Source organism: Phoxinus phoxinus (assembly GCF_949152265.1).
Source record: "Phoxinus phoxinus genome assembly, chromosome: 15".
Classification (NCBI taxonomy): domain Eukaryota; kingdom Metazoa; phylum Chordata; class Actinopteri; order Cypriniformes; family Leuciscidae; genus Phoxinus; species Phoxinus phoxinus.
In genome coordinates this window covers 4134832-4154625 of record NC_136890.1, presented here as the reverse complement: position 1 = coordinate 4154625, position 19794 = coordinate 4134832, and the positions used below count along the sequence as shown (strand labels likewise).

General features: G+C 39.2%; 1 protein-coding gene across 2 annotated transcripts in view; it reads right to left on the bottom strand.

Annotated features, from left to right (window-relative positions):
• vps13a (vacuolar protein sorting 13 homolog A) overlaps positions 1 to 19794 on the bottom strand; it is a 99433-nt gene that overhangs the window by 17731 nt on the left and 61908 nt on the right. For both annotated transcript variants that reach the window (XM_079638352.1, XM_079638353.1), the window contains 15 exons: positions 19446 to 19675; positions 18144 to 18297; positions 15795 to 15941; positions 14814 to 14895; positions 14632 to 14701; positions 14431 to 14545; positions 11649 to 11762; positions 8339 to 8484; positions 6840 to 6921; positions 6617 to 6730; positions 4171 to 4246; positions 2984 to 3147; positions 2349 to 2394; positions 2108 to 2231; positions 948 to 1062 (listed from right to left, as the gene is read on the bottom strand). In XM_079638352.1, the coding sequence (XP_079494478.1) occupies positions 948 to 1062; positions 2108 to 2231; positions 2349 to 2394; positions 2984 to 3147; positions 4171 to 4246; positions 6617 to 6730; positions 6840 to 6921; positions 8339 to 8484; positions 11649 to 11762; positions 14431 to 14545; positions 14632 to 14701; positions 14814 to 14895; positions 15795 to 15941; positions 18144 to 18297; positions 19446 to 19675 (1779 nt within the window). The remainder of the gene's footprint in view (positions 1 to 947; positions 1063 to 2107; positions 2232 to 2348; positions 2395 to 2983; positions 3148 to 4170; positions 4247 to 6616; positions 6731 to 6839; positions 6922 to 8338; positions 8485 to 11648; positions 11763 to 14430; positions 14546 to 14631; positions 14702 to 14813; positions 14896 to 15794; positions 15942 to 18143; positions 18298 to 19445; positions 19676 to 19794) is intronic.

Here is a 19794-nt window from a genome sequence, read left to right as displayed (position 1 = left end):
CATTTTAAACGTTGCAAACCATTGCAAAAATAAATATGTATTTTTTTTTGAGGGATTTAAAGATATTTGTTCATATTAATAGAATACTCCTATTAGATTTGTGTCAAATTTGGGGGTTAATAGAGATTCATGTTCTGTTGAAAGACAATAAACATTATTATTACTGTATTTCATTTTACTGTATTACCAAATAACAATAATAGCCATGGGAAAATTGTATAATAATATATATATTATCCATTATCCAAGATGTTGTTTAAATAAATAAATATTTAATATGTACACTACTGTTCAAAAGTGACAGTAGTAGAGACATTTCAAATTTAACTAAAGATTTATTTTCCAACTTCGTTTTAAACTTTGTGTTTATCAAAGAATCCTGAAAAAAATTCTTGTTTCCACAAGAAAACTGTTTTCAACATTGATAATAATCATAAGCTTGAGCATCAAATCATCATATTACAATTATTTTTGAAGGATGATGTGACACTGAAGACTGGAGTAAATTCAGATTTGATCACAGGAATAAATTAGGTTTAAAATTCATTCAAATAGAAAACAGCTATTAGAAGTTGTAATAATATTTTACTGTTACTACTGTATTTTTGATCTGTATTTTTGGTGAGCAGAAGAGACCCAAACGACTCCAATCTTTTGCTTTATAGTTTATATCTCTCTCAGATATTTACCATTTTCAAGCACCATTTTTGTAGTTTATTTAAATAGTGCTGTTGATTAAATATTTTAGTAGAAGTACAAAAGAAGAAATCTTGCGATATGTAATTATTTTATTCTATTATTTGCTGTTTTAAATTGCACGCTCTCTTCTGAACATGTCATGTGATCAGCCCATTTCTTTGGCCTATTATGATGTGTGATGAACTCATTTAGTATGCAGTGCCAGTATCTGGAGCCCAGGAGTGTGAAGGCAGAAGTGTTCAGGTCACCTGGAGCATCTGACTGCCGATTCCCTCTCGCTCCTTGTACGGCCGGATGACCCCGTCCTCGTGGATGAACCGTGGAGGACGCAAACTCTCCACATCCTGACACGTCTCTGCGGCTCTGAATGCAAATCATGCCAGAAAATGTGTCACAATCACAGAAGTCTCTTTCCCAGACAATACACTAGGGCTGGGCAAAAAATTTTTTTCTTCGATTAATCTGTTTTTTGTTTTTGTTTTATATATGGTCGATTCAAAATCGATTCCCAAACGCCACAAATTGATTTTTTTCCCGTATTTATTTTTCTATCACCCAAACACCAGTATTAGTTTTCCTCCACTGTTCATAGGCTTGCATCCTCCATGCTACAGCGAAAGCTGTGAGATGTGTTTTATCTTAAACATAAAATAACCTGATCCTGTTTGATCAAGGGATGCGACTGTTCTGACTTTTCTGCATCAACTTTTCATCTTGCATCAAAATCCTGTCTATGTATGCATTTGAAATATAGAGATGGATTCTGTTTTAATGTACCCAAGTGTACCTAAAATAAAAATAGTTTAATATACAGGTTTGTAGCTCTTTATTAACCACTTGTAAACTTATGTTCACTGTTCTTTTTTTATAAATATGTGACCCTGGACCACAAAACCAGTCTTATGTATGAATTTATTTAAATTGAGATTTATTCATGATCTGAAAGCTGAATAAATAAGCTTTTCATTGATGTATGGTTTGTTAGGATAGGACAATATTTGTCCGAGATACAACTATTGAAAATCTGGAATCTGAGGGAGCAAAAAAATCGAAACATTGAGGAAATCTCCTTTAAAGTTGTGCATTTATGTTCACGATTGTGCTGCATTCACTCACAAAAATACATGTTTTATATATTTACTGTAGGAAATTTACTAAATATCTTCATGGAACATGATCTTTACTTAATATCCTCATGATTTTTGGCATGAAAGAAAAATGTATAATTTGGACCCATACAATGTATTGTTGGCTATTGCTACAAATATCCAGGGTCACATATAGGATGTGTATTAAATCTGTATTTATTGAGTCGAATCGAAAATCGAATCGAAATGGAATCGAATTGTAACATCTGAATCGATACCCAGCCCTGCAATGCTCACAGATACACAGATATATTGAGGACCTTTTGATGCCCTGAAAGGTGCTGCTGGCCATGTCAATGATGCCCCCTGTTGGTCTGGTCAGAGCGCCAACCAAGCCTTTGCCCACACCCTTAAAGAAACCCGCCGCTCCTTCCTTTTGTGCTCCTACAGGAACACACACACACACACACACACATGACATGCCTGTCAAACTGGACACACACATAAGCTGAGTGTTGACACTGAAATACTGCTAACACAACAGCTGGTCAGTAGCTTTACCTTTTATTGGTTTAGTCACGATGCCAGTGATGCCGCTCACAAAACCCTGTGTGACAGATATCATATTTACACACAGACTCCAGATAAACGACTGCAGTGAAAGCAAAGTTTGACTTGTAGGCTGTCAATCAATTACATTTTTATTTAATCAAATTATTAACATGATATGCTGATCAATAAACTCACATTGATCAATTGATAAGGATGAGACTAAGTGTAGATGCCATTCTTCTTACAACGTAACAAGTGTATCTAGTGTTACAGGAAGTGTTCCTGGTTCCGGTTGAACTAGTTTATGCAGCCGTTTAACAATCCTTTAACGGGTTTGAATTACAGAAATGTGATAATGTGTATGCCAGGTTGAAGAGATGTGTTTTTAGTGTTCCTGCTTCCTGAACGAGGTTAAAAGGAGACGGATCTACCGCCTGCAGTTGATTTTGAGTTTATAGGTTTTACCAACTGGCCAGAATCTAGAGATCGCAATAGACTAAAGGCCAGATTTACTGACAGCTTGCTCCAGTGCAAACTCTCTTTTGCCGTTAAAAAACTACTGTCAGGATTTACTAAAGTAGCCGCGTTTCCGTTACCCTTCAAATTGATGAGTTCAAATGAGTTTGCCATGCGTGTTGACTCACAGACACCAGGCCTTTCCCTCCTCGCGTCAGTCCTTCTCTCAGTCCGCTGGGCTGCTTGTTCATGGCCTCTCGTCTCTTCTGCTGGTACTCCTCATCCATGGTCATGGCGGCCACACCTTTAGCCATCGCCCCCGTGATCCGAGACGCAGCTCCGGCCAGACCGCCTGAGAAGAGGACGGCAAACAGAAAAATTAAAATGTCAGAATTTGAGTGGAAGAACATTGCTGGTTATACTTGATATGAATCTCATGTAACACTTTTGTTTCAATTTTAAAGGGATAGTTCACCCAAAAATTAAAATTCTGTCATAAATTGCTCACCCTCATTTCGTTCCGAACCCGCAAGACTTTAGTTCATCTTCAGAACACAAATGAAGATCTTTTTGATGAAATCTGAGAGGTTTCTGACCCCACATAGGCAGCAAAAACATTGCAACTTTCAAGGCCCAGAAAGGTAGTAAAGACATCGTTAAAATAACGCCTTAAAATAATAACTAAAACCTTAAGTTTATGAAGCAATGAGGATACTTTTTGTGCACAAAAAACTCAAAAATAACGACTTTATTCAACAGTCTGTTCCATGTTATTCTCCTACGTGGTTGACGGTGTAAACATTAAAGCGCTTCCGGGTTCTACTTCAGAATGCCGGCTCACTATTGGCCGACGCTGGTCATGTGCTCACCACGACTCATGCGTGTGATGCTAACGCAGGAGCTGGCCAATAATAAGCTGGCGTTCCACGTAGAACCAGGAAGTGCTGCACTGTTTAAACTACGTCAACACCGGAGAATGATGTGGAAGAGAAGAGATTGTTGAATAAAGTCGTTATTTCTGAGTTTTTTGTGCACAAAAAGTTATCATTGCTTCATAACATGAAGGTTGAATTACTGTAGTCACATTGACTATTTCAACGATGTATTTACTACCTTTCTGGGCCTTGAAAGTTGCAATGACGTTGCTGTCTACGGGGGTCAGAAACCTCTCAGATTTCATCAAAAATATCTTAATTTGTGATCTTCATCCGAAGATGAACGAAGGTCTTACGGTTTGGAATGAAGGTGAGTATTTAATGACAGAAATTTCATTTTTGTGTGAACTAACCTTTTAAGGAAAGAGTGTGAACTCATAACTTCAAAGATTACTAACAACATCAGTGTATTATTGCATGTTACAAAAGAGAGTACGTACCCACAGCCCCTCCAACCAGAGCCTTCACCCCGAGTGCCATCCCTTCCATAAACTCCTCTGGTCCCTGTATGGCACCCTGACACACACACACACACACACACACACATGGTTGAGGCCAGTAAAACACACTACACACTCTTCACCAGTGTAGTTTTTGAGTATCAATAGCTATGTTTCCATCTAAAGTTGTGCAAAATTGGAATATTGCATAAAACATTTGTGAAGCAGCGTTTCCATCCCATGTGTTCAAGAGAACATAAACCGGCACTACCTAGTAAATTGGCGCAAAATATCTGTAATAAAAATGAAAGCTGTTGCATTGGAGAAAGCTGGTGTGGCTTTTTTTCCCTACACCATGAATGACTTCCGTTGTTATTATTATTATGCAATAACCGCTGTCATGTTCTCTTGCGTTGGGATGCTGGAGTTTGGGAACGCAATCGTGTGCGACGCTTCTGGAGGGAATTAAACCGAATCATTCTGATGACAGATTGCGATTGGTCCGCTGATTAGTCCAGTTATCCAATCACAGCCTCTGCTGAGGCGAAATCACATGAGTTTTTTGATGCACATCGAGGGATTTATTCAGTACATGTGTTTCCATCGTAGTTCATGCACATCTTCTAATCGGATAATTTTTTTTTATCCGCCTAAATTGAACGCGTGTTTTATGTGCATTTGTAGAATCTGTGCATCTTGGTGTTTCCATCCAAAATCTGCATAAAATAGGTGGATGGAAACACAGATTAAGATACTATTATAGTTTATATATCTATATATACATTTTATTTTTGCATTTTTTGTTTTCATTTCATTTTAAAGGGCACCTATTATGGAATTTTGAAATTGACCTTTCATGTAGTGTGTAACATAGACCTAAGTGAACAAAAACATCCTGCAAAGTTTGAAATATGAAAGTGCACCGTATATAAAGTTATTGTCTTTCAAAAGTAAGAGTCGACTCTGAGTCATTTTTATGAATCGTTAGAAGACCGAAGCTTTTTCTCTGACTAGATGACGTCAACTTGTCAAGTTATTTGAATACGATACGCCCACTTATTGCGCTCCAGAGGGAAAACATCATGGCGACGAGACGCTGCGTTCTGAAGTGCGACTCAAAAGCAAACTTTTTTCATCTGCCCAAGGAGGAGCATTTGAAGACTAAGTGGCTACAATTCATATATACAACTTTACCACAGAAGTGTAGTCGGAGCCTTGTGCTTTGCTCGCGCCATTTTGAAGACAATTGCTTTTTAAATGCAATCAAACTTGGATTCGCGAGCCGGCTGATATTGAAGGAAGGTTCAGTTCCAAGTGTATTTGCATCAGCTTCCTCCTCCGTATCACAACCTGTAAGTGTTATTAATAATTGTTGCTTTTATGTTTTATGTAGCATGATTAATAATTATTTTGTTTGTTGTGTAAGCACCGTTTAGCTTCTAGGTCTTCAATGGCAATTGTATTGAGATATGTGAAGTGTTTGTCGTTGTTTTCGGAGTTGTCTTAAAGAATAGAGTAATACCTCGTAGTAACGTAACTGCATTTTTTTTTTGTGTGTAAAAACGTTATGTTTATGCATCGGGCTAACGCAAACAAAGACTGATTGTGCTTTTACAATATGAACTCTGGGCTATGCTCGCTAACATAACATTAAATTCTTTATCTTATTTTTAGTTTTTTACTACAAACTACAAAGCAGTGGACTATAATCATTATTATAATACAATTTAATTGATAAAAGCATCATTGTACTCCGTGTTAAACAATAAGTATTATCTCTGTAAACACTGCTGGGTCATCTGACCAATCAACGCAGATTAGCGTCGCGCAAAGGCGGGGTTTGGAAAAATGAGTCGTTGAACGAATCATTTGGGAGTCGGTGAGCAAATCAGGTAAAAATAAATGCATATTATACGACAACAAAAGTGTTTTTTGACATTGCATGCACGTAAAACTGTTGTTGGGGACTCCCTAAACAACATTAGGAACATTTTAAATGTCATAATAGGTGCCCTTTAATGTAAAAATTTTAGTTGTGCATTTTTGTCATTTTTATAATTATTATTTTTAAATGTCTATATAGTTTTTATTAATTTATTTAAGCTTTAGTTATTTTAGTACATCAAGTTAAAAAAAATAATGCTTTGGCAACTAGCTGAAATAAAATACATTTTAATAATTTTTTTATTTTAGTAAACATTTATTTTATTTCAAGTAAAAAATTTTTTTAGTTTTAATTGAATAATGAACTATTATAACCCTGCTCTCCACACAATGGAGAAATACAACTATGTATAAATATAAACATAAACATATAAATAACTGAATAGTTGTGCTCAGTAAAGAACTATCGTTTGGAACTATCATGTAATTTCTAACTTGCAGTTTAGAGGGTCACAAATGTTGCATCTCATCAGGCGCTGTGTGTGAAGAGTTAAAGTTTCACCTGATACGGTTCATAAAAGAAGGCCTCGACACCTTCAGACAGACCGCGGATCAGCCCGAACGGATTCCCAAGGACGTCTAAACCCAAAACCAGAACATACATCTGTTTGATGGCCTAAAACACATAAGACAAGCACAGATACATAAAAACAGGCAGTCGTAAAGTATGCTTTAAACACACTGAAATCAGCAGCAGTCTGTGAAGGTGAAAGGTGAAAGGTCACCTGTTTGGAGTAATGGCGCACGACCTCCCACTGAAGCTGCTGAGTGGTGCGAAACTGGTACGTCAGCTCAAAAAAGGCAAGTCTAGAGAAAGAAAGGATACAAATGCATCAATTTAAAATGTAAAAAATTGGATTGGATAAATGCTACTCATATATTTGTAGTACAGCGTATGCATACTGTACACAGTATACAATTCAGTGTGTATGGAATATCCACAAAACCGACTACATTTGCCAAAATGTGCAGTCTGTTACTGTACATTTGCCAGTACAGTAACATATTACACTATACTGGGTACCGTATCCCACAATTCAATGCCCTTGCCTTTCCAATTTTATGAAGGTCAGTAAGAAATTTATACTTTTATCAATCATACAATAAAGTGTTCTAAAGTGATCAAAAAGATACAAAAAAATATATAGATTTAAAAAAAAGAAGTTTCTTTTGAACTTTCTATTCATAAAAAAAAAACGATCAATATTTTCCAAAAAAATATTAATATATTAACATTGATCATAATCAGAAATGTTTATTTAAATCAGCATATTAGAATGATTTCTGAAGGATCAAAATTATTTAAATTGATTCAAATAGAAAACAGTTATTTTAAATTGCACTAATATTTCATAATATATATTATGTTTTACTGTATTTTTGATCAAGTAAATCCAGACTTGGTGAGCAGAAGAGACTTCTGTCAAAACAGATTTTGAACCATAATATACCACAATATTAAACAAGTTTTTTTTTTCACATTTTCACACAAAAATGGACAAAAAAACAAAGTAAACATTAATATATGAGATGATATCTGGATAGTACTTAATTAAACATGCAACATAAAGAGACAATATGGCAATGTATAATACACACTGCATATTGTTAGCAGCTGAGGGTTATCATAATAGTTATCATTCACTAAAACTATTAAAAACCTTTGAAGTCAAGCTAAAATAAGACAAAAATATTAGATGGACAAACTTAAAGTCAAAGAAAATGTTGCTTTGCCAACTAACTGAAATTACTAAAAACAACTAAATAACTTAAACTGAACTGGAAATAAAAATAAATTAAAACGAGTTGTAGTACTATTTAAAAATAAATTACTAAAAATGACAAAAGAACATACCAAAATTACTAAAAAATATGAATATAAAACTATAATAGCATATAAATAATACTAGCATACAACATCTACTGCTCAGTATGCAGTAAAATTGTCATGTTAGTATTTCATTCTGAAGACTGTAGAGCTAATGACAAAGACGCCTTTCTGATCATGAGTTTTTCTACAAGGAAAAGTATTTTAAAAGAAAATTCTTAATTTCTAGCCAGCTTGTTTTTGTCTTTCCACTAGAGGACAGTGAGAGTGTGTGAAGATTGAGTTTCACAGCATCTGACCACCCGTGATATCCACGAAACCCGATGTGTGATCTGAGGTTTGGCTGGGCAGAATGAGGAACTGCAGGGATGTAACGAGTGAAGTCAGTGTAAGTACTTGAAGAGGACGTCCTGAGCGTCAGTGAGCGTCGCTCCGATACTCTTCAGCAGGAGGTGCAGAGACTGGACGGGGATGAACTCGGCCTCTCTCTCTTTCTTATTCCCGTCTTCACCAGCGGTGCTCAGAGAGAAACTCAAGTGAAGCTGCAGACAAACACACACACACAGTACACTCAAAATGTGTTGATTTTGTCTTCAGTGACCAAAGTTTGTCATAAATATTAAACATTTATGTTTGTGCATTGATCAAAACTGAAAGTACAGACATAATCTTACAAAATATTCCTATTTCAAATAACTGCTGTTCTTTTGAACTATCTATTCATTTCAACATAGTTAATAAATATTAATAAGAATTGCTCAAGGTGCTCTAAGCGATGTCACATTTTTAGTCACAAACAGCAAACATCTCCTCACTATCCGCTAGCTGCCCGTCCCCTGAACACACTGTAAAAAGACACAGTCTCTTTAACTTTTCTGCTCAGCCGTCGCTGTGACTAGAGGTTTTCCAAATTTACGAGCCACTCAGCATTATCACTGGCCACAATTCTGACATCGATACCATTGGAAAAACTGACATATAGGTAAGGGATAATGTAGAGCGAGGCGGTTGTATAGCGAAAATAACAGGCGGTTGTTCGCTATAGCAACCGCCTCGCTATACATTATCCCGGCTACCTACCAAATAAATCAATAATTTGACACAAAATATTGATTTAAAAATTAGTTTATTGATTTAAAACGATTGTATTGCTTCCGCTAAAAAACACTGTGTCCATGGCAACGCTCTGTTTTTCATGGCAACGGTGTGTTAGCAACGGTGTTTCCTTAGCAGCGGAAATAACAGACCGCATTCTACATTAGAATTTAACCAAGCCATGTAATAAATATTTTTTATATTATCCAATATCTCATAATTTGGCAGCAGGAATATTAGGCTGTTGTCACTTTAAGACCTGACGCACAGATCCATTATACGGTTACACATGCGTTTTCTTTCTCAACGGTTTATGTTCACTTAAAACTGACTGTGTTTACGTGAATACTGGCCAAGACCGGCAGTTTGACATTATTTTGTGTGTATTTGACTGTATAAGAGCAATAAGCAGCAAAAAATAACTCAGTTTAGTTCTGAGAGGCGGTTTTATGTGACGCACTTTGGGTGTTTGAGCACAAAATCTGCGGGAATTAGTAAAATTATACACAATACGTGCAATCCCACTCCGAAACACAAGCCCTGTAACACCAGCAATATTCATCCAGAGCAAATGAAAGGAGTGAGTGAGGAGAGGCGGGTTTGTGTGTCTCTCGCTGTCGGAGAGAAGAGAGAGAGAGAGAGCAGCCGGTATCGTGTGTCTATTCTGTGGGAAATGAGTATTGGAAGCGTCTCAGATATTTCAGTATTGATATTCAAAAATCTCAATACTGAAATATCTAAAACGCTTCCAGCTTTCAGTATTGATATATTCAAAAATCTCCCGCCGTCACGTCTTCTATTGAGGAAGCAGAGGCTGAGGGCTCGGAGGTTGACTCGTCCATCTCCCAAGCTGAAGTCACCGAGGTAGTCAAGAAACTCCTCGGTGGCAAGGCACCGGGGGTGGATGAGATCCGCCCTGAGTACCTCAAGTCTCTGGATGTTGCGAGGCTGTCTTGGCTGACACGTCTCTGCAGCATCGCGTGGCGGTCGGGGACAGTGCCTCTGGGATGGCAGACTGGGGTGGTGGTCCCTCTTTTTAAGAAGGGGGACCGGAGAGTGTGTTCCAACTACAGGGGGATCACACTTCTCAGCCTCCCCGGGAAAGTCTATGCCAGGGTACCGGAGAGGAGATTACGGCCGATAGTAGAACCTCGGATTCAGGAGGAACAGTGCGGTTTTCGTCCCGGCCGTGGAACACTGGACCAGCTCTATACCCTCTACAGGGTGCTGGAGGGTTCATGGGAGTTTGCCCAACCAATCCACATGTGCTTTGTGGATTTGGAGAAGGCATTCGACTGTGTCCCTCGAGGCGGCCTGTGGAGGGTGCTCCGGGAGTATGGGGTTCGGGGTCCTCTGCTAAGGGCTGTCCGGTCCCTATACGACCGGAGCAGGAGCTTGGTTCGCATTGCCGGCAGTAAGTCAGACTTGTTCCCGGTGCATGGTGGACTCCGGCAGGGCTGCCCTTTGTCGCCGGTTCTGTTCATAATATTTATGGACAGAATTTCTAGGCGCAGCCAGGGGCCGGAGGGTGTCAGGTTCGGGACCACACGATTTCATCTCTGCTCTTTGCGGATGATGTTGTCGTGTTGGCCCCTTCAGACCAGGACCTTCAGCATGCACTGGGACGGTTTGCAGCCGAGTGTGAAGCGGCTGGGATGAGAATCAGCACCTCCAAATCCGAGGCCATGGTCCTCAGTCGGAAAAGGGTGGCTTGCTCACTTCAGGTTGGTGGAGAGTTCCTGCCTCAAGTGGAGGAGTTCAAGTATCTTGGGGTTTTGTTCACGAGTGAGGGAAGGATGGAACGGGAGATTGACAGACGGATCGGTGCAGCTGCTGCAGTAATGCAGAAGGAGCTGAGCTGCAAGGCGAAGCTCTCGATTTACCGGTCAATCTACATTCCTACTCTCACCTATGGTCATGAGCTTTGGGTCATGACCGAAAGAAGAAGATCCCGGATACAGGCGGCCGAAATGAGCTTTCTCCGCAGGGTGGCTGGGCGATCCCTTCGAGATAGGGTGAGGAGCTCGGTCACTCGGGAGGAGCTCAGAGTAGAGTCGCTGCTTCTCCACATCGAGAGGGGTCAGCTGAGGTGGCTCGGGCATCTGTTCCGGATGCCTCCTGAACGCCTTCCTGGGAAGGTGTTCCGGGCACGTTACACCGGGAGGAGACCCCGAGGAAGACCTAGGACACGCTGGAGAGACTATGTCTCCCGGCTGGCCTGGGAACGCCTCGGTGTCCCCCCAGAAGAGCTAGAGGAAGTGTCTAGGGAGAGGGAAGTCTGGGTGTCTCTGCTTAGACTGCTGCCCCCGCGACCCGGCCCCGGATAAGCGGAAGAAGATGGATGGATGGATGGACAACACTACATTGCACTTGGTTTATTATTTCAGAAACCTTTTTAAAAGACTTTAAAACATTTTTTTACCTATTATATATCAATTTTAACCTGCCAGAGTGGCTGGTAGGAGTGACTGCATTAAAGTGCTGATATACACACGCATTTGCTGTGTTGGCGGCTGTTAATGTCAAGCCCTGGCCTTCAATGAATAAATATTAAACCTTTAATATTTCTGTGTGGTCACAGTGAATATGTCAATAGGTTTTGGGAACTGACCTTTATGGGAGAGATGTGGAAGTACTCGTACAGGCTGATGGGGGACGTGTCTGTGGCCGAGACATGATTCAACTCCGTCTTCAGATACTCGATGTCCTTCTCAAACAACTCCACCTAAAGTACAACACCACAACACACAACAAGACATCAAATCACTACCGCTCAAAAGTTTGGGGTCAGAAAGATTTTTTTTATGTTTTTAAAAGAAGTTGAAAGAAGGCTGCATTTATTTATTGTAAACCATTTTACAATTTACAATTACTGTTTTATATTTAAATTGATTTTATGGATGTACTAAATTTGACTGTATTTTCAGCATCATTACTCCAGTCTTCAGTGTCACATGATCCTTCAGAAATCATTCTATAATGATGATTTGCTGCTCAAGAAACATTTCTGAGTATTATCAATGTTGAAAACAGTTATGCTGCTTCATATTTTTGCGGAATTCATGATACACGTTTATTCAGGATTCATTGACAGAAATAGAAAGCTCAAAATAACAGCATTTCTTTGAAATAGAAATCTTATGCAACATATAAATGTATTTTCTGTCGATTTTGATCAATTTAATGCATCCTTGCAGAATAAAAGTAATGTTTAATTTTTTTAAACTTTTGAACGGTAGTGTATGTAATATAAAAATATATAACCAGAGAAAGTGTGGGTGAAGTAGAGGGAAAAGTTCATTATAAACATAAATGAAGACTTCAGATGCAAAAGCCTCAAAGTCAGTGTAAAGTTTGTGTTTAATATTAAAAATTTTATAAGGCTCCTATGTATAGGTTTCTACCCAAGAAAAGCATTTCTGAATGGGCTGAGGCTGGGATTTAGTAAGTTTGAAGTGAAAGTATTCGATGAGTGTACTATGATACTATGGGCCCTATTTTAACGATCTGAAACGCAAGTGTCAAAGCGCAAAGCGCAAGTAACTTTGTGGGCGGATCCGGGCGCTGTTGCTATTTTCCCAGCGGATAAACGACTCTTGCGCCCGACGCAAATCTAAAAGGGGTTGGTCTGAAGTCGCTTCATTATTCATAGGTGTGGTTTGGGCGTAACGTGCAATAAACCAATCAGAGCGTCCTCTCACATTCCCTTTAAGAGCAGACGCGCTTGTTCCACGGCGGATTGCTATTATAACGGCGGATTTGCCTGCGCACGCCAGGAGCAGTTCACATCCGAGGAGGCCGACGTTCTCGTCAGGGCCGTAAAACACAGAGAAGTGACACTGGGGATAATGGGAGAAACTCACTCAAATTAGCTTCGGTTAAACAAGCGTATAATTTGGGTAAATGTGTAGCCTAATCTAGATTTTTTTTTTTTTATCTAGATAGATCTTTTTCACATCTTCACGGACACAACCTTCCTCGTGTGTTAATATTTTTCCTTGTAATAATGTATGATTTGCAAAAATGAAAACTGCTGCGTCTGTTTATAATTATTAGAGAATCAAAGTGGATGCGCGTTAACACACTACATTATGGCCAAGCACGCGCCCTTAAAATACCATATCACTAACGCGCAACGCGCCACTGTCTTTAGACTGTTTTTATCCTGGTCAATGGCGCAATTGCTTTCTAAAACTGGAAAATAGCACCAGGGCAGTTTTGCGCCGGAACACACTCCTCTTTGCGCTGAACCGCCCCCGCGAGCGCAAGTTCATTCCCTAATTTACCGACGTGCGTCTGTGGAGGGAAAAGTCCGCTGTGCCCGGGTGCAAAATAGGAATGATACATGCGTCGGTGTTCAAAGTCAATTGCGCTGGGTGCAAGATAGGGCCCTATATGTGCGAAGAGCATTCACTCAATATTATTATCTCATTTTTTGACAGAAGTGGCTTTTGCATCCCAGGTCTTCATATTGTTCAGTGAAAAGCATCAATAGAGGTGTTATTATTAAAACTGCACCATTAATATAACTTTAAATAAAGTTAGACTGGTCGGATAAAGGCAAGTTCACACTACAGGATTTTTAAACGTCGGGCTGAACTGTGCGGTTCACACTACATGATTTGCTCTCTGTAAAAATCAGGAGTGTTCAAGTTGTTGAGCTGTTCACACCACACGACAACGTGATTGATCCGCAACAGGAGGTAACTCACTACACGAGTTGACAACAACTCTGTCATCCAACGATTATATCTTGTCTACAAACCACGTTTTGTCACGAAAAATCACTCGATTAAACGAACCGGAAATGACGCAATACAGCACGAGCGCCACTACCCAGCGAAGAAGAACACAAGTACACAACACGCGAGTCTTTGTTTGAATATGGACGTCAGACAGAAATTAGTGCTGCAAACTGTTTGCGCGATGATTTAGTCTGAAAAAATAAAAAAAACGTGTATTTTCCCGGTGACCTCAACCCATGCCTTGCTCTGATTGGCTGTAGCTCATGACATCACATGTGGTTGAGTCGTGCGACAGCTCCGGATATCTAGCATGCTAGATATTTTTCTGGGCTCGGCGACGCGTCTGCGAGGCGTCTGCGAGCGTCTTTGATGCGTTGTTGGCTCTTTCATACTAACAGATTGGCGAGCGTTCATCGGCCACTAATCCCCCGCGATTTGCACGCGATAACACCCCGACCTGTCGGCGAGCTCAACGATTTGCAAATCGGGCTTAAAATCCTGTAGTGTGAACTAGGCATAAATTGCAAGCATCAAATATCTCGTGATGAAAGCTGTTCCGGTGATGTGTGTGACACTAATCATTAATGGAGTTCAGCCCATTCAGAGTACTTCATATCGATCACTTCTGAGGTTTAATGGCAGCATTACCTCCTGTTCAGACGTGAAAGCACTGGCGTGTTCGGCAGTGAGAAGCTCGAGAATGGCATAGAGGAACCCGAGATCCATCCGCAGGTCCATCTCCTGAATCAACACTTTAAAGTACCTGTAGGGCCAAAAATTAAACATGTTTAGCCATTAGTTTGAGAGCAAGAGATAGTGAGAGGAATGAAACCGAGACTGTAGACGCACTTGATGCGCAGGATGTCTGAGTGTCCGGCTGCTCTGGTGATGATGCTGACGGCAGCCAGCGGTTTCGGCTCTTTAGTAAAAAATAATATGTAATAATTCCAGATTTGTTAGACCCAAAACAAACAAACAAACAAACAATTAAATAAATAAAAATTCACATCATTTTGCGTGGATGAACTGACCTGAGTCCATGCTGACCGACTTGGGTGGTTTGACGGGGTAGAACACAAATGGGAATATGGCTCCAGCCAACTGGTTTTGGATCTGATCAGTCAACAGGGGCGTTATCATATTTTGTGCACTGACCATAATAAATATATGAATATGTTGGTTATATATGAAAAAGTCAGATATATGACCAGGGGTGCGTTTCCCGTACAACGCCGTAACTCACTGCTTAACTACCGTAGTACGATGCATCGTTGAAGAAATAAACTGGCGAGTCACGACTGTTTCCCGAAACCGTATTGTCGCAAAAATGTTCGTTCAACTACGTTGGTTAATGATGTCACGCACGTGGTGGAGTAATAACTAAATTTAATGAATCTGTTTGAGATCGGATTAATGCTAGATGTTTTTCTATAAATTACGGACATGGCATCTGAGGACCATTTATCATTTTTCTCAGTAATTTTGCTTTAATTCCCGATTCAATCATAGGCTCGTTCTTTCGTTCTAGAGCTTGTTTACACATGCACACTCTTCAAAAACGACGCTTTAAATCTCTTGACAAACTAAAATACGTAAATGACATTTGATTGTATTCTAAATAAAATATATAGATTGTACTGAATGTCAGCTTTGAATTTGGCTCAAGATAAGGATTTATTAAGTCCACATGTCATGCAAACAAGAAACTCTGCTTCTAACCACAGGTTGAGATCTGTCGTTCCAACCACATAACTGCGATGCTGTTTGCGAATGTTCGTTGGAACGATGGTCTCGGGAAACACCGACTCGTTGAACTGCTGATAACGACGGAACTAGCGACCATAGTTGCCTAACGGTGCTTTTGGGAAACGCACCCATGAGCTGCGTTTCCCAAAAGCATTGTGCGCCTAAGACCATTGACACCAATGTTCTCTACGATCAACTTCGCTCACGTTGCCTTTGGGAAACGCAGCCCTAAGCTATGCCATTATTTTACTGGGTGTGGAACAGACCTGAATCCTGTTGATCTGGACCCGGTAGGTTTTCTGACGGGCGGAGACACTGTACTCCACCTTTAGTGCTGGCAAGAAGTTCCTCCTGAGAGGAGCATCAAAGGGCTGCATTATCCTCATGTCCAACCCATTTGCAGCAAACAACACCTGATGGACATACGGTACAGCCAGAGATAAATTAAAACAAGCATGACTTCTCTCCTTCTTGCAGTCTGTGTTATTTTGCAACTTGGCAGGGGGGTGCTGATGCTGGCCAATGGTAGATATAATGGCCGTTATATAAACACTTCAGTTTAAAAATAGTAAATAACACATGTATTATAAAATTGAAAGCAAAATGAATTATTTATTTTCATTAGAAATAAATAATTAGCAAATTAATCTGTAAAATAAACTGCTTTACACTTTAGATAGCAAATTCTTGATTCTTTGCAACTTCTAAACATCTGTACTCATTCTGCAGAGTCTGTCTGCTCCTTTCGACACTGTAAACCACCAGATTCTCCTGTCAACCCTCATCACGAAGGGTGTCTCAATACACTCCACTGGTTCAAGTCTTACCTCTCAGGAAGGTCTATCAAGGTTTCTTGGAGGGGTGAGTTGTCTAAAGCCCCCTTTCACACAGAGATTTCGGTAAATACACGGATAATGTGTCCTTGGATTTTTCCCGGGATCATTTGATTTTGGTTCATTCAAACTGCCAGTGACTTTCCGGAATCTGTGAGTGCGTTCACACACATCCCGTAAAGATACGTAACGTAAGGATGTGTTGTAGAAAGGCAAGTCGTGCACTTGGTGGATTTTTTTACGCAGCGTATTAAGTTTATTAATGATCTGCGCTTTCGATCTTGGGAAAACACGCTCGGCTCGACCAGGAGCTCCTGGTCTCTGCTTCATTCCAGTTTGCAGACATTTTTCTGTTCTTTCTTTGTTGATGACGAACTCAAACTTTCTTCTAAGAGCAACAAAATACCCTTTTACGGCATTGGTCCTGGCTTTTGTTCACAGAGGGTGCGTTTTGGGACTGATCCCGGCAATGTTACTAGGTCCCCATCCCGGCATCAATCCCGAGACGAGTTTGCGTTCACACAGAAGGCACTCTAGCAATTTTACGGCAATTTCCCGGGATCAACACGCTGTGTGAAAGGGGCTCAAGTCTCACCAACTAATTACCGGAGTGCCTCAGGGCTCAGTACTGGGACCACTCCTCTTCTTGATCTACATGTCCTTACTAGGATCGGCCATTCATGCACATGGCTTTTTTATCACTGCTATGCTGATGACACAACTCTACCTCTCATTCCAGCAGGATGATCTGATTGTAGCTACATGGATCTCAGCTTGCCAGACAGACATTTCTTTCTGGATGAAGGACCACCACCTTCAACTCAACCTTGCTAAAACAGAACTGTTGCTGTTCCAGCGAACACAACACTTCATCACAACTTCACCATTCAGCAAGGCTCTTCAACAATCATACTTTCCAGGACAACCTGAAATATTGGAGTTATGATCGATGATCAGTTGAGCTACATGGACCATATTTCTACAACTGCCCCACAGTGCAGATTTGCCTTATACATCATGAAATCTCTCTTCATCAAATTGCACTGGCTGCCAGTTGCTGCTCATAATAAATTCAGGTATTGACATTTGCCTACAGAACAATCAATGCTCTGCACCCCTCTACCTAAACTCACTACTTCAGACATATGTGCGCTCCAGAAGCTTGCATTATGCAGGTGAACGCCATATTGAGTTGCCATCCCAAAAAGGCACAAGTCACTATTGCAGACCTTTACTTGACTTTTCCCAGCTGTGTCTTTAGCTGTTTCTTGAAAAAAAAATAAGTAAACATGGCTAAAGACACATCTCTTTTCTGAACACTTGACCCATTAACACTAACACACTATCTTCACCTTAAAAAAAAAAAAAAAAAAAAAAAAAAGTGAATAATATTGTCTTCTGAATTTGTCTATTGTTGCCCTTTTGTTAGATAAATTGCTTAGATGTTTTTTCCTCTTTGTTAGTCACTTTGGATAAAAGTGTCTGTTAAATAAATATATGTAATCATTAATATACTATAGTATTTTAGTAAAAATAGTAAAAAAAAAAACATTGACCCTGATTTAAAACATCCCAAATAGTGGCCGATAAATATCAGCAATGGTGATGTATCGGTCGACCACTAAAAAAGGATCCAATCTTAACAGGGGTAATTTGCATGTACTGTAGAAGCCTTACAGGTACAGTAACAAAAACACTCAGTTAATTGTAATGATGACATCTGTTAATAAGACGTCTTGCATGTGGGGCTATAAATTGGTTCCTATATGATTATGCACTAACCTGGTAGTCGTTCTGTAGGTCAATGATGGTGCTGTCCACTGGACCGCTCTCCATATAATCTCTGTAGTGCTGCTCCAACATCGCAGCCTCTTTAACACTCAAAACCTTCCATCGGCTGCGCTTCTTAGGCTTGGTTTCCCACACCACATCAGAACTGACCAACACACACATATAAAGTTAACTTGATCCATTTTTATAAGCAAAATATATTTTTCTCTTACCAACAAAATTTTAAAGGGCTGTTTACACTAAGGACAATAAGTATAACAGCAAATATAAAGTTTTAATAATCGTTCTAATTCTATGAGAATAGCAGAGCCCACACCACAACTATAACAAACAAACAAACAAATATTTCAAGCTGATGAACATTTGATGAGCTGATAAAACACTGACAGCCAATCAGAATCCACCTGACTTTAAAGAGCTTGAGCATTTAAAGCGGCAAAAGACAAAATTGCTTGGTATTGTGTATTACTTTACAAAAAAATTATACACTTTGGGAAAAACTTTTAAAAGGAATATGTGTATATACAAATAATATATTTAAAAGAATATACTTAACAGCAAACTGAATTATTGTTTTTGGGCACTTAATTTAAAATGAAATTAATCTGTAACAGTTTAAACTTATATTATATCTAATTAATTGAACTTAAAAGTGCTTTTTCTTGACATACTTAAGTACTTCTTTATATGTCATTTCATAATTGTCTTTGAAATGGTTAAATTGTACTGCAGAATGTCCTGACAGGCAATTATAGTTAACTAAAATATACTTTAATACCATGTATATTGAAACATTATTGTATGTAATGTTTTTGTTTTTTAAATGACATTTGTAATAATGCAGTTGCAATTTAAAATATTAACTTCAAATGTAATTATGAATATCACTGCAGTTAAAATTATAATCAAGCACAGCAAAAGATTATTAAAATATCATTTTTAAATGCACTTTAAAGTAAAACATTTAATTTGACATTATTACAAATGATTGCACTTTTTAATATAGTGTATTTAAGTGTAAGAAATATAGTCAGTACACTTAAGTGGCCTTTTATTTCAGAAATATTATATAATATTAAAAATATATACTTTTAAAATTTGAAGTACAGTACAGGTTCAAATTCAATACAATTAAGTGCATTTTTTTTCCCCACAAGGGTTGGTGTGGACACTAGTTATGATTATATTTATCTTTATAGTTATTGTTCTTGGTCTGAAAGGGTCTTAAACATGCTTAACATCAAGTTTAGCTGAACATTAACAGTTTTTCGTGCCAACATGACACAGCAGTACCTGGTAATGCCAATGAAAGCCACTTCTTGGCTGGTGGTGTTGTTGACCAGTGAAATGCCCATGTTCTGTAACGCGATGCTGATTTCTTGTTCAGCCAGCTCAATTTTCTCGCTCTCGCGAATCTTCTTGTAGACACGCCGCTCTGTGGTGAAGAGTGCCACACGCTGGAGGCCTTCATAAAATGAGATGACGAAAAACTTTCCCTCCTTGCTCACATCCAACAACTGGTCCTATAAAACAAACGAAAACAGAGACCCAGACGAACACTCAGCTTCACGTCTTCAATCAAGTGCAAGATTAAGTCCATAAAGTATGGGGGAAAACTAATGGATTATTAACCCTAGTTGTT